At 38.5% G+C, this 15,371-nt stretch overlaps 1 protein-coding gene across 1 annotated transcript; it reads right to left on the bottom strand.

Annotated features, from left to right (window-relative positions):
• Positions 1–1,632: 1,632 nt before the first annotated feature.
• LOC111663651 (uncharacterized) lies at positions 1,633–7,029 on the bottom strand. The gene is made up of 10 exons (XM_023417928.2): positions 6,867–7,029; positions 6,486–6,569; positions 5,258–5,383; positions 5,070–5,144; positions 4,553–4,681; positions 4,216–4,308; positions 4,027–4,059; positions 2,865–2,936; positions 2,449–2,523; positions 1,633–2,330 (listed from the first exon to the last, which is right to left on the bottom strand). Exons 1-10 carry the CDS (start codon positions 6,957–6,959, stop codon positions 1,800–1,802), a joined length of 1,311 nt encoding a protein of 436 aa, XP_023273696.1. The 5' UTR covers positions 6,960–7,029; the 3' UTR covers positions 1,633–1,799.
• Positions 7,030–15,371: the final 8,342 nt, after the last annotated feature.

The following is a 15,371-nucleotide window of genomic DNA, read 5'->3' as shown; positions in this document are numbered from 1 at the left end:
TATCTCTATTTAAGTTTTCTGTTGTTGTTTGTTGCCGGGAGTGGATTGTGGTGAGCTTCAGCCATGGTTGCATTTAAAAGACAGGTGGTTATAATACACCCTAAGCACTACCTCTTCTGGCAGACTGGAGGCTACAGTGAGTCGCTATCGGAAAGAGACCGGACGGGCCAGGGCTAGCTGGTTAGCATGCTAAGTTCAGTAGAAGGGAAGACGTGATAGAGACAAGACTTAAGATTGGCGTTGCTTTTCACCGCTGGAGCTCTTGGCGACTAAAGGAATGAAGTTTCATGTTGAGCTCACAACATTTCTTCTAGACTGGTAGGTAAACAGCTGTTAATGCTAACGTTAGTTATGTAGCAACAGCAAAACTTACAAATAGCCCCTTTGAAAAGAACTCCACGGAAACATGAGCACATCACTGACATATCACCAAACTTTTGCGCAAACTTGCTTATTTACACATCCAGCAGTTATAGGCAACATATTAATTTGTTTTGGGTCATGTTTGTAGCCAGCTGAGAAATGTAAAGTTAGTGTTCACTCTTTTTTAGCTCTGTTTTGGTCTTAACCAGCTCCTGAAGGAAATGTATGGGCCTTAGCTGCTAAATAATGCTCCATTATGTCCACCATATAGTTGCTAACTGTCTGTTTAGTGTCCAGCAGGTAGTGTACAGTGGACTTTAAAGACTTGGGCCAAACATCTAAATAATGAGCTGACACTTGCTCCATAAAGTCGAGGAAAGCTGCAGATTCAGTTTGATTCTCTGTGGGTTTATCACATTGTTATCTGCCTTATATAAAAATACAGATTATAGATGCTTTAACTGAAGGATCTGAGTACTCAAACTTTTTAAATGTAACTAATGTATTGAAAAGTTTGCATAAAAAAATTGTCACAGTGATCTAGTCCATATTCTATCACCCACACAGACTGTGGATGAGTTACTGCTGTTTGTTTTAACTGCAGTCAGCCAGAGGTCCCTGCTCTGCTTACATTAGATAAGCTCAAGTGGAATGAGGGGAAAGCAGAAGGGAATTGCTCGGCAACGACTTCTAAACACACCAACGTTTCCCGTCACAAGGCTATTAAGTTTTACATAATTTAATTTTGCTGACAAACACTCCCACACTGTGACCATAATCATACTGTATCAGATACTGGAGCAGGAAGGCACAAGTTGTTTATTACATTTATGGTCTATTCATTGAGCACAGAGAGGTGGAGCTGAGATGGGAAACGAGAGACTCTTCTAGATCAACTCTCAACAACTATTGGATTCATCCTCTTGGGATCTTGAACATCTGTATAAAATTTCATAGCAATCCAATCCAATATTTGATGAAATATTTCAGTCTGGAAAGTGCATAGATTAGATGTTTATTATTTAGACTGTGGTTCACAAATGTACCTAATAAAAGTCAACAAGTAATTCAAGTGTGTTTTTGAGTAGTAGCGTTTGTCAGAATAATTGTTATACTTTTAAAATGTTTTTTGTAACATGATGATGGGGTAAATCACAGAGATGATAGAAAATGTAGTAGCTAGTAAAATATGGGGACATCATGGTTGCAGCTAAGCAAGAAAGTGAAATACAAAGAGCAAAGCTTCAAAAGAGACAGAATGCAATACTCTTGATATGTACTTTTAATTTGAACATCCGTAAGGTCGTATAAAAAATACGAGCCACCAAATATTTGTAATGCAAGTTATCCCTAAAACACAATTCTTAGGATTTTATGTATTGTAGTCTGTGAAAATGTGCAGCACAGTGTTGTATAGACAGCACCAGACACTAACCCTACGATGGTAGCGTGCCTTGCGGTTTACTCTCTCTAGGCCAAATAATATGTTCAACTACAAAAACATGGTGTCCCTCTGCCCAAAGACAGACATTGGGTGGTTTGTTGGCATCAGCCAACACGGCATAACTGGGTAGCAGCGGTGAATCCTCCTCTATCGTGACAATGTAGAAGTCCTTGGGTTTACTTGGAAATATACACATGCATCGAACCTGGTGTTGGACAGGGGGAGGGTCCAGCTCTTCCTGCAGCCTGCTCAGCAGTGAAAGAGGAATCATTCTCATTGGGTTGTCATCCAAATATTCCTCCTCTGCTTCTCGTCCCTCTCCCTCCACGTTTTTTCCGTCTTCTACATCTAAGACTACAGCCTCATCGCTGTCGCTTTCTTTCGCTTCCCCATCTTTCCTGTTGTCCTCCTCTGTTTTGTCGTTGTTGTCCTTTCTGATGAACACCACTGGAACCATTTCCTCTCCTCCACTCAGTTTGTATTTCCAAACACTCAGCTTGTACCAACATGGCTCGAAACAGAACTTGGAACACAAAGAAAACATGTAGCTTTGTGTTAGATGGTTCCTTCTATGCATTATGTTCATATTTGACCATGTGTATTATTTCTGTCAAATTTCACCACCATGTCATGGAACTTACCATATAATAACACATCATAATCATGGCCATAAGGAACAACATGAGGATGGAAACCGGCGCACCGACAATGATGAGCTAAACAAATCAGAAAATGATATAATTTTTAAAAAACCTGATATAATTCACAGACTAAATTATATTTACCCGTTAATTTAATTCTTTTTACAGTGGCCCTGAAGGCCAAAGGACAAGAATGTCAGACAAAACACATTAACAAAATAGAAAATACAACATAATGGAGAAAACACAATGATATTTCGGAATACATGATATTTGATTAAAACTTTAAAAAAAACATATCTGACTATCAATGTGAGATAATAAGCTGGAGGGAGAAATAATTCAATTTACTGTGTCTTTAATGAATACTCGAACGGGTAAAAAGATCGACCTAATTGTAATGTAATAATCCTTACCCAAACTATCATGATGATCCAGAACGTGGAGTTGCGTTTTTCTTCAAGGAATAGGACTGTAGGGAGACAAGGCTACACACACACAAACACACACACACACACACACACACACACACACACACATACATATATATACACCTGTACTTTCCCACTCATCCTATATATACGTTATATTGTGATGACATCCTGGATATAAAAATATACAATTAAATATAGGAATAATATGAAGGTCAGGGTGTCCCGTCAACAGTTCACTTTTTTATAATGCTTTTCTATCACGAACATACTTGGACCACCAGGAGTGGCCACTCTTGGTGTTGCAATGAAAAGTCCCTAAACACAATTCTTTGGATTTTATGTTTTGCAGTCTGTGAAAATGTGCAGCACAGTGTCGTATAGACAGCATCAAACACTAACCCTACGATGGTGGCGTGCCTTGCGGTTTACTCTCTCTAGGCCAAATAATATTTTCGACTACAAAAACATGGTGTCCCTCTGCCCAAAGACAGACGGTGGGTGGTTAGTTGCAATAGCAAGTATTGCCACTACGCCACAATCACCTCACAACTAGATGTGTAAATTACAAAAGACTTTGAATGTTTCATACAGTTCAGTTCAAAGATTTGTCACTACTTCATTTTTTTTCTTCTCTTTTCTTTTTTTTTTAGATCCAAGAAAACCATCCATGCTCTGATTCAGACTGTCTTCAGGTAAGTAGTATACTCAGTACAAAACTAATGTATTCAAGCACTTCTTATAAAGTTAATAGCTCAGCAGACACTTCACTGACAATTATCAGATTCTAGTGATTTCTGTGTCTTAGTTTTAGTCTGCTTTTAACAAGTAACAAACTGTGTAATGCAGGTTGGAGGATTTCCACTGCTCCTTCCTGATTCGCTAATTCAGAATGGTCGGTTCAGTTTAAAGATTTGTCGATAGAGATTTGTTCGTATACGTGAGCCAAACACCTCTACTCACAGCCCAGTGTTGTTCCTGGGTTGGTTGATCGAAACATTGCTATTAAGAATATCAGCAGATTTTTTTTTTCACTAAACAATAAACAATAAGATCTTTGAAAAATAGAAAAATCTTTCAACTGAAATAACCAAAGGTGCTATAACTTTATTTTGTGTTCATGTAGCTCCCGCAGGTAACATTTTACCTTCTCATGAACGAGGCTGTTTCCATATAGGACCTAAAACAGAAAGGTAAAAATTACCTGTCTGTTGCAAACACTGTAAAATATACATTATTGTGTCATGAAATGTGCATTAACTTCTATGCTACAGTTGCTTTATATCCCTGCCACCTTAAATGAAAGTGTTTTAGTTTTGAAAGGTGAGTGACTTACACATTCAGAGCTGTCGTCCTCTCCTTCACATAGGCAGGAGTCGGGGATGGCCGGCCACCAGTCGCTGTGGTTTATGAGTCCACAACACTTAAACTGGACCAAGCACACACACACACACACACACACACACACACACACACACACACACACACACACACACACACACACACAAAGCAGAGTTTATTTAGAAGTGCATGTGCTTACAAAGAAACGGTGCTTTATATACAGTATAGTATGTTTAAATGTCATATAAGAAGACATGTACATTTGCTGACAGTATGATACATCAGCACAACTCCTTAAAAATAAATTTAACACCCTAAAACATGTTCCTCACCTCAGTCTGCCAGCGGTACACGTTGTCACTGCTATTACATTTTCCATCATTAAAATGTGTTTGTAAGTCTCCTGGTGTATGTCTCAGAGGTCTCAGGTGCAGGTAGTGCTCCTCAAACGCTTGTATTTCCTATAGAGGCAAATAGAAAGACATGCATGACAGATAAACTCGACTTCATTTTTTTCACTTCTACCATTTTTAAACATGATATTTTGGTATTTTTCATGCATCTTAACTCAAAGTCCAAAAATTTAGCTTTTTCCAGGTCATTCATGGTCTTCCTCGCATAAATGGAGCTTCTCAGTTGTCATCATGTGACAAGTAAATAAGCCAATTTCCCCAAAATGTCAAACTTTAAAGCTTTAAAGTATGATGACAACATAATGACAACTGAACTACTTGTATGAAAAGAAGCTAGTTAACAGACCTTGGGCTAAGATTTTTGTCAATCTGCTGTTGCATCGTCATTAATGAACTCACTATATTAGTTCATGTCTACAGCATTCAGTTTGCCCACCTCATTCTCTTTCTTCCAAGCCTTTGTAAGAGATACAACCATGACCACAAACAGGACACAGATCGCACACAGTGACTATGGAGAGACAACAAGAGAGAGATATTTAAGTATTATGTTATTTTTTTGTGTTTTTTTTGTTTGTTTTTTTATATCATGTTGTATTTTACATGTCACACACTGATACATACCAGAAACCACAAGCACGACCCCAATCTCCTTATCCAAATTGACATCAGTAGCAGGATACAGATCGGCAGACTGACCCCTGACCACCAGTACACCAGTAGGGCCTTTCTTTTCAGTTTGGACGCGTCCTGAAAGAACAAAATCAAACCACCATGGACAGAGCACAACACTAGTCTGCGTGTTGAATCTCAATCAGTAACAAAAGCTGGAACCAAATGTCTTAGATTCTTAGTCCTCTTGACATATTCTTTAATCAAATAGTTTCTGATATATCAAGCATCAGTAGACAAATATATTGCTACAAATATCACAGACAATGACCTAAATTGCCTGATTTTAAACTGCAGAGATTTGAATGTGATTTTTTTTTAACTCAGTTTGGACAAGCACAATGTCAAACCTTGCGTCCTTTAACTTCTCAAAGATTAAAGCATTTATCTCCTAAATGATGTCCCCTCTGAATACTGTTAATTTGGTATTAAGTCTCTTTCTTGACCACAGCTGTTGCTGCTTTTAGCTGACCCTAAAATTTGAAGCACAGTACATCATTTCACTGGTTACGTCTTTTGTGTCAGGACTGATTTAAACATTTTCTTTCTTTCTTTTAAAACACAGCAGGACCTCCATACATTTAGAAACATTGAAATCCTTATTTGCTTCCTCATGTTATTGTTTGATACTGTTAATATACATAATAATGGTAATACATGTATAAAATATAGAATGAAAAAATAATTGATTAGACAGTCATTTTTCAGTATGATTGATGATATTCACCCCTCCCTCTGTGATATGTCATGTGGCTTTAGTCTCTCCCACAGGCTGTCAACTATATTATTAACCTTTTTATGCACATTAATGTCTGCAAAAAATGTCACACAAAACGTCATTTGGTATATTAAGTAACCAGTCACCAATTACAAAATGGCGTTTATTAAGAGAGCACGAGAATGAAAAGGTGGCTGAGACAGCGCTCCCCAATCATGACTTGCTAAAAAGGTTGTTCTCAAAAGCTTTCTTTAATCAATGGGCACAACAATTCTAGCTGCTAGAATTACATTCAATTCAACTCCATTCAATTCAATTCAAAGGGGCTTTATTAGCACGTCCGTTTGAGAAAAAACAGTATTGCCAAAGCATCGAAATACAATTCTGTCTTTATTATCGATATGTTTGCAGTGCGATATAATAGAAAGAGTAAGAGATGAAAAGAAGCTTGTATAGTTTTACCTCATCACTTTTCCCACATTCCAGGCTCTTGCTGTTCAGAAGGTGCCCTGATGCTGCCAAGATGCACAGCAGTACACACCAGACCTGGAAGGTGATTAGCTTTATTATACAGCTGGAAGGTTTTCTCTTTACAAAAAATATTAGTGGTTGAAAGTAACAAAGTGCAAAGTATGCAAGTTGAGCTGCCAACCTGCTCCGCCACCTGAGCCAAGTACAAATGATACACAGTTCGTATTTCAAATTTATGCAGCTTTTCACGCCACCTACATTATATATCATATTATAGCCTTCTCTTTACTCCTCTGCTCTTGTCTGAAAGCTGTATTATCTATTCACTTGGCAGATCTATCGATTCAATCCTAAAATGAGTAAAATACTTACAGCATATGCGATCACCAACAATGTTGCAGTCCACAGTGTGGGATGTGGCTTCCTGCAAAATGTTTTTTTATTGTTATCCATCTCAGCAGCCATGTCTTTGCGGTTTTAATTTTCCAGGTGCCTCAGAAGGGAAACAACCACTGACTGAGCCCAGACAGATGTTTCGCTGTGAGAAAACACATGAGAAGGAAACTGCCCGTCAAGGCTCCTCCTCTTTATGATGCCTGGGCTCTATCAGGAAAAGGCTGAACAGGCTGGGTTATATTAACTACTGGGTTAAAGTTAAAGAACCTTCCTGTTAACGGTAAAAGGTTAAGGTTAGGAGGAGACTGTGGGAGAAATAGAGACCAAAACTGATTATTGGTATAGGAAACTAAAAAACATTAGCCATTAGAAGTCCTTTGTTACTTGATTGTAATCGTATGTTTTTGGCTGTTTGCTGAAAGAACAAATTCATTGATGCTAAGTTACTCTATGAGTATTGAAAGAGAATATTTAAACATACACTAAATTGTGAAGTTTCATACATAAAAATAGAAATGGAATGATGAGGTAATTCTGTATCTTGTATGTTATAAGTTTTATTCATTTATTGATATGGACATACGTATATAATACAGAAATTGATTTAGTAACAACAAAACTGCTGTGAGAAAGTTAAAAGATGATGGAAGAAGTTTGATTATTTAAAAGTTAATTTCATTTTCCTCTTTTTCTTTGTCTTGTCCATTGTGGGACTCTCAGCTCGCTGCATGTTTGCTCTTGGGGGCAGCTTGCGATTCTTGTCAAGTTCCTCTGTCCTTCCTGAGATTGGTGGCAGCACACTTAGCAGTCTGGGCAGATTCCCACTCTTTGGCCTGGAGCACTTAACTGGAGCGTTCTTGATGTCAGGCAGTTTACAGATGCTGTTCAACTCAGCGGTTCGCCCGAGGCCGAGCATGTCAGGTTTGTGTCCTGCTGACCAGGCACTGCCGGAGCTGGACTGGATCGTATATTCAATCGGGGGCAGACGTACAGGCATCGGTCTGTCTCGTTTCAGCTGGCTGCCGTGCTTGTTGCCACTGCTTTGTTTGACAACTGCACAAGAATTAAAAGTTAGATAATAAAACGTTTCAGTGCAAACAGAAATGAAACATTGTCCTGAACCTTGAATGCATCATATAATAGAAACTAAAGAGTGTAGGCTTCTTTCTTTTGAGTCTTTTGGAACAATAAATGCTTCATTAAGAAAAAAAATGATAGAGATAGCGCAATTACTGATCTTCGAATCAAGCAGTAAATGTACTGTATGTGCAAAAGCTACTTTATTATGATTCTTGGAAATATTTAATATCCTCCCCCCTCATAGCAGAGATGCTATAGGCTGAGCTCATACGTGTGATTCCACTGTGTGTAATATGATATGTTGTGTAATCTCACCTGCAGGAATCATGGGCAATTTTTGTTCCTCAAAGTAATGTCTGTCCTGCTGCAGATGCTGCGAGTCCAACCCGAGGCTGGAGGCTGAGGAGCGTTTGCTCGACTTCTTGATCTGCTGCTGGACAACTGCTTTGACTGGCAGTGGGGGGAAGTGGGTGGGAGCCACTTTGCCACTACATGCACGCTGATATTTTATACAGAAGAAAAAAAAAAAGACAGAAAAACAAGGGGAACATCTGTAAAATGCACGGAAGACCAACTTGCGAAATGCCCGAACAACTCTTTGCTTTAACCCAGTTCCACCACCACTGGTAATAATAGTCACAGTGATACTGGTAATCAAATAAATGTAAATATATTTTTGTTATTATACAGTTGGGCAGACTAACCCTAGTTTTGCCTGTTTGTTGTGTCATCAGCTGGCGATTGACAATTTCTGGCAGGGTACATCCGAAAGTCTTGGACTTCTGTGATGCCAGGACGTGATGGACGTCTCCTGTATGAATCTGGTATGTGCCACAAAACAGTAAATGTAAGTAAATCTTGTTGACAAGACATATTGTTTTTATATACAAAGCATAACATAATTGTAGCACGAAACACACAACTGACGTTACTGTAAGTTCCTGTTTGGAATGAAAAAGATCAAATTAGTCTTAATTATGGATTTTGAGTCAAATATTCAAGAAAAACTATTTTTAAATTGAAATTTTAAGAACAAAAAACAAACAGGAAAAAGAAAGAGGCAAAAGAAACAGCACAGAATCAAAGGTACATTTATAGAAATGTATTTCAAATGAGTAATAGAGAGTGAATGAATAAAATAAAGGTAATCTTGTACAAACCCTCTTATTTAGGTTCACAACACTTCTGTCCTCTCTCTTCTCTCGTTTGTCTAAGATTTTCAGCTTTCGCCTGCAGAAAAAGGCCAGACACTTAAACCTGTATTACTGCAACACTGAACATATAAGGTCTCCAAATCAAAGAGGACATTGTACATTAGTTACTGAGTTTCTTACTGTTGCTTCATGCCGCTGATGGTTTCAGTCTGACAGTACAGACCTGAAATAGTTGAGGTTTGAGGTAAGTCTCTCACAAAATACTTGGATCAGATGCAGATACTTGCAAATAACTGCAGATGCGAGTTCAGTAGTTGTTGAAGTGAATGTTCCAGTGCCAACAGTGACATCACAGTGACATCACAGTGACACTGGAGCATTCCATATCCACTGATCGCACTAATTATACATTATGGAAATAATTAAGAATATAAACAACTATTTACATTGGTTTATATTAAAAACTGTTTATAAATTATTTATTTATAGATAAATTATATTTGTTCATATAGTTGTTGTTTTTTTTAACAATATTATCCTTTGTTTTAAAAAATAACACCCTCCCTTTCCTTTAAAAAAAAAAATGCAACTCTCTATCTTCATTATCTCCCAGTAATGACACTACTGAATTTTCAGTTTTTTCAAAGTTCACTTTGCCATTAATGACCTAAAGTACACAAACATTTGAGATGGTGTTCTCTAATTCAAATCTTAATATGATTCATTTTTCACAAAGCCCCCAGATCAGTAATTATAAGGGGAACTAAGAGCTATTATTGTCATTTTACATGACACATTTAACTCACAGATTTATGTTAGTGTTCAATCATCCTATTCGCTTCTAGTTGATTTGGATGAGATAATAAACCCCTGATACTGTTGTCTTTATATCACCTGTGGTGCACACAGGAAAATAAAACTGTTCGACCAGTATAATACAGTGTATACCATGGGATTATAATTCTTCTTTCAGTATTTGTGATGTTGGATCACAGTGAACCAGTTAATTTTCCCCTCAGTGTCCTGACCTTTTCTTCATTAATACATCAGCTGTGATGTTTGCCTCACAACTTGTAAATGTCGCCCACTTGGTGGCGCCAGTGGATAATAAAAGTTACTCTACAGTGACTGGAACTGCCTTAAGGCTGTATTTTTAAGCCATTGTGGCCATGCTTGAAGTCCTGAATTTAAAAAAGACACCAGAAATGACTGAAGTATTTGCTATTTTCAAATGTCACGTACATTATTTATTCAATATGCAATATAAAGAAATATTTGCCTGTGTGGTCTACAGTCTTGTCTTGCTGTTTCTTTGGACAGTATGTTAGGTTGTGTTGTGTTGTTTGTTTACAGTTATGTGTCATAATGCAGCGGGGTGTCACTGCTACAGACCTACTCCATGTAAAACACATACACACACACACACACACAGACATACACACATACACACACACACACACACATACACACATACACGTACACACAGCTCTCAGAAGCTAGGACAGTAATTACATGTCTAAATCTGACAGAGCGTCCAACCACCAGTGTCTGGCTGTGTGTGTGTGTGTGTGTGTGTGTGTAATATATGTGTGTGTGTGTGTGTGTGTGTGTGTGTGTGTGTGTGAGACATTGGTAAAGACAGAGACAGGCTGGCTGGAATCTGTTAAGGGAAGGGTTATACCGAGGGTGTTGCTACACTCACTACACTACACTCACACACACACACACACACTCACACACACATACACGTGCATAAGAAGGCAATGCCACATCACCCACCCTCATCACTCAGTCCACTTTGATTCATCAGTTCTGTGTAATACAGTTAATTTATTCCATTTAACTGCAGTTATAGTGTCTTTTGTTGTTTGTATGTTTCACCAGCATTTTAATTTTAAAAAGTACATATATACTTTTCAAAATAAAAGGTTTTTTTTCAGGTTTAAAAATATCTTTGAGCTGAAATTATCTTGTAAACTTGTTGGAGAAAAACTGTTGGATTGGTGGTGATACCACACTGTGCAGAGTAATTTGGTCCTGTCTCCAGCTGAGGATGCTCTTGTGTTGCAATCGGTGGTGGAAAGTACATTTACACAAGTACTGTCCTTGAATGTTGAGGTATTTGTGCTTTGCTTGAGTATTTCCACTTGATGATACTCTGTACTTCTACTTCACTATATTTCTGAGGGAAATATTGTACCTTTTGCTTGATTTGAGATTTATCTCAATATTGTTTATATGTTTTCCACTGCTGGTTTCACTAGTGCTGAGTTTGATATTGGAGATGTCATCTACACTTTCTGGGCCTCCAGACTGAAACATTTCCCAGTTTCCTCTTCTCCTTCCTTTCTGTGTTTTTCCACCAGCAACATCCAGATACAGATAAAAAGACAAATTAAAAGGAACAACCAACACAAAGTATTTTAACAAGTCCATAACCACATAAATTCTCCAAGTCCGTGGCGCTTTGCTGGAGGAATAAACACCATTAATCCAAAAGATACTCCCTCAGTAGGTGTTATGCAGATGGTGGTGAGAGCGTTGTGTAACACATTGCTCCATAGTCTCCCATAGGTGTTCAGTTGAGTTGAGATCTGCTGACTACAAAGGGCTTAGCAGAGGATTTTCGTCATTTATCAAATCATTTCGTGACCCCTCGTACCCTCTGGATGGAACACTGTCATCCTGGGACAAGCCACATGCCTCCCAGCATGATAGGATGTTAATGTTTCCAGTCTCATTTATTCAGGTTTCTCTTTTAATTTTTTGCCCTCTGTATGGCGGGGTTGTGCAACATGCCACTGAGTCAGTCCTCCATCCTGAGGGCAGACATTTTCACCATACTTCATTACTGCAACAGGCAGGCTCACGTTCTCTCTCTCGCTCTCTTTTTTTCTGTGTGTGTGTGTGTGTGTGTGTGTCCCCAGACCAGATACTGTATACACATCTTGCTATGTTCTCAAACATGCAGCTTCATGCTCTGCCCTCGACCACAGACACATGTGTGAAGACTGAACATGAGGGAGAGGAAAGCAGTGAGGAAGAGAGTCAAAGAACACAAACATCATGGAGAAAAAGATAGTGTGTATGCATCTGTGTGCGTGCGTGTGTGTGTGTGTGTGTGTGTGTGTGTGCTGTGCATGCTGGGAGCCTCCCTCCCTGGGGGTTGTGTATGGGCTTGTTACAGCAACATTCCTCCTCTCAGCTGCTTCTGAACAGCACATTCCAGAAAGAGAGAGACAGAAAGAGAAAAGAGGGTGAGTAAAAAGGGGGGGGGGGGTACATAAGGAGAGACGAAGAGAGGGAGATGAAAATGGGGGAGTAAGAAATAAGAGGAGAATGAGAAGGAGAAAGTGAGAGAGGGAGAAATAGAACAAATTGTGGAGAAGATGGAAGAGAGAGCAAAGAAAGATGGGCAGAGGAAATTGGTTGAGGAAGGAAAAGGGAATAATATTAATAATAATAATATTAACATGTTGTATAATTGATCCTCGCTGTGTGCTTCATGATCAGCTGACTCACCCTGTTCTCAACAGAGAGGTCAGAGGTCAGGGTCAGATACAGTACAGAGCAACCAAAGCTAGTGCTGAGAAAAGGAAGTGACAGAGAGGAGGCCACAGGGTCTCTCTTAAAATATTATTCCCCATACAACCATAACACACACGCGAACACACACACACACACACACACACACACACACACACAGTAGACGAGAGCACTCTTTGGTGTGTTCATCTCTTCAGTCTGCTTGACCTGTTTCCACTGAACTGTGGAAGGAAGATACTAATCTCACCAATAACATGGATACACATAATGATTCAGCCACACAATTACACTTCTCTATATAGACACACAAATCATATGAAGACAAAACTCCTTATAATAAAAACCTATTTATACAGCATGTTTCTTATACAAATAGATTAAAAAGTGATAAACAGGAACATTAAATACACAACAGTATTAAAACATTAGGTTCAAATAGTGCCCAACATTCTGTCTGCACAAATGCAACATAACTCTTTGTGTAAGTGGTGAATTGATGTAATTTCCTGTAAGTTGCTGCTTTGTGTTTACTCAGATCTTACGAGTGTGAGGACCTAAAACACACACTTTGTTCCAGTAGTGTACGACTCCGACCTCAACTTAGCAGCATGTGTGATGACTGGTGATTTTAAATACAGGGTCGACTATGAAGTTAGTTAATTCAGGGTTTAGATCTCACTGATACAGACACAAAAATAGTGTGTAGAAGATCTGAAACGATTAGTCGATGAATCGGTTAGTCAATCAGTAGAGAATGAATCATCAATTGATGACTGATTAATGGATAGTGAAAGTGATTGTTAGCTGCAGCCCTAATATACACTAAAAACGGCTATGCTCTGGTTGACAGATTGCATGTTGTGTGTGTGTGTGTGTGTGTGTCAGAACAAGAAGTCAAAGGTGGACACACACACACACACACAGTGAGTTTTATTGTGCCTTTTCTTCCCTGTTGTTTGACGTTATCTTGTTGATTCAAATGTGACTTTGCTTTGCGTCAGTTGAGAGAGGAGAAATAAAATATAACGGATGAAAGTCAAGTGTGTCCCTCGTGTCTGGGAACTGAAGAAGACAGACCAGAAGCACAGAGAGATGAAGAGAAAGCAAAGAAAACATAAAATATTTACTGTGATAACAAGCAAAAAAGCTTAAAGACAACAGCAACAAAAAGCAGTTTGTGTGTGTAAAAAAGCTTGTTGGCTCAGAGAAAGCGTCCCCTCTCCTTCTCCCTCACTCAGCCTGAATAGATGGGTTTGTTTGCCGTCACTGGTAGAACTAAAGGAAAATAAAGTGACTCGATTCCCCTTCTCTCCATGTGCGAGTTTATTGGAAGGAAGTTAATCATGCATAAGTATCCCGTCCCCCGACAACTCTATCCAGAATACCAATTTACCAATTGCTTTCTCTCCTTTTCCTTTTATCTTTTCACCCTTTATTCCTCTTCAGTTTGTCACTTACATTACATTCAAATCAACTGGGTGTGCAACATTTGCATCCTTATACATAATTATGTAACACTTATATAATTTTAACCAAAACCACTGCTTCCTTTTTCTAGTACTTAAATACAGGTATAGCAACTGCAAATCTGTTTTATTTGCATTGCCTTTGCAAAAACCAAGCAACGTACATGACATTGAATATTAAACACCACACATGAACATACCCACCTCTGTGACCATTAGTGGAGATGTTACATGATACATTTGTTTGTTTCTATTCCTGGCAATATCTTAATCCAGATTATATATCTGACCCATTAATCTGTTGGCTGTTAGCTGCTTTTATCTATGTATCTATCTATCTTGATAGATAGCTAGCTAGCGTGTTTTTATTGTGTGTATATTGTGTGTGTGTGTGTGTGAATAAAAATCTGTATGTATGCATGACTGGATTATTAGAGCTGTTCACTCAAATTTTAGACGATGGAGCTGGAAAATGGTATTTGGTCCATTTTGCAATTCATTAAAACATTAAAACCTTCATACACACACAAGCAAGACTGGATTACCAACTGGGCAAAGGGGGCCCAGGTGCTCAAGGGCCCTGGTCTCAAAAGCCCTCTACTCTTGCTCTCCATTTTTGTCTATATAATTTGATAAATCACAATTTTATTAGAAAATTGCAACTCTGAAGGACAACTATAACAAAATGTTCCAAAATCGAGTTTAAAGACCTTTATTGCTTCATTATGAGCTCATTGGTCATAAAGTTGTATTTTATCAAACTCCTTGAATTTTTGTGTATGTGTAATTAACACACAAGATAGCTGGTCAAGGTAGTTCCATGACAGATTAACTGTAAGGCTGCAGCTAACAATTATTTCCTTCATCAAAACTCAATGTTATCAATTATTTTCTTTCATAAACGATTGAATGTTCAGTGCATAAAATGTCAGTAAAAATAGTGAAACATATCAATGTCGGTTGCAGTGGCGTGTAATAAAAAGATAAAAGGCGTTTAAATAAAATAATGTCATTTATGATAGCAATGACGAAGATGAACCACGTCAAAACGACAGACACACATTTTATCCAATCACATCTGGCTGTAGTTCAGAGCTACGTCCACGCTAGCCAATGACATTGTAATTCCAGGTGTCAGCTGTCCAATCATAGGCAGCTATATGCTGGAAGAGGCGGGCTGTGTTTTCCGTTGGCTTTGCCCAGTCCGGATGTTCTTCAGTAGCAAATAACGAGCA

This window comes from Seriola lalandi, unplaced genomic scaffold, assembly GCF_002814215.2.
Source record: "Seriola lalandi dorsalis isolate HSWRI2012SDOR001 ecotype SW California unplaced genomic scaffold, Sedor1 jcf7180002054579, whole genome shotgun sequence".
Lineage (NCBI taxonomy): Eukaryota > Metazoa > Chordata > Actinopteri > Carangiformes > Carangidae > Seriola > Seriola lalandi.
The sequence above is the reverse complement of the archived record's forward strand: the minus strand, read 5'-3'. Positions and strand labels throughout refer to the sequence as shown.

Coding starts and splice junctions, on each gene's coding strand:
- LOC111663651 (XM_023417928.2), bottom strand. CDS start 6,959: ATGGCTGCTGAGATGGATAACAATAAAAAAACATTTTGCAGGAAGCCA. Junction 6,570..6,866: donor TGTTGGTGATCGCATATGCT/GTAAGTATTTTA, acceptor ATCACCTTCCAG/GTCTGGTGTGTACTGCTGTG. Junction 2,331..2,448: donor TTATGATGTGTTATTATATG/GTAAGTTCCATG, acceptor TTGTGTTCCAAG/TTCTGTTTCGAGCCATGTTG.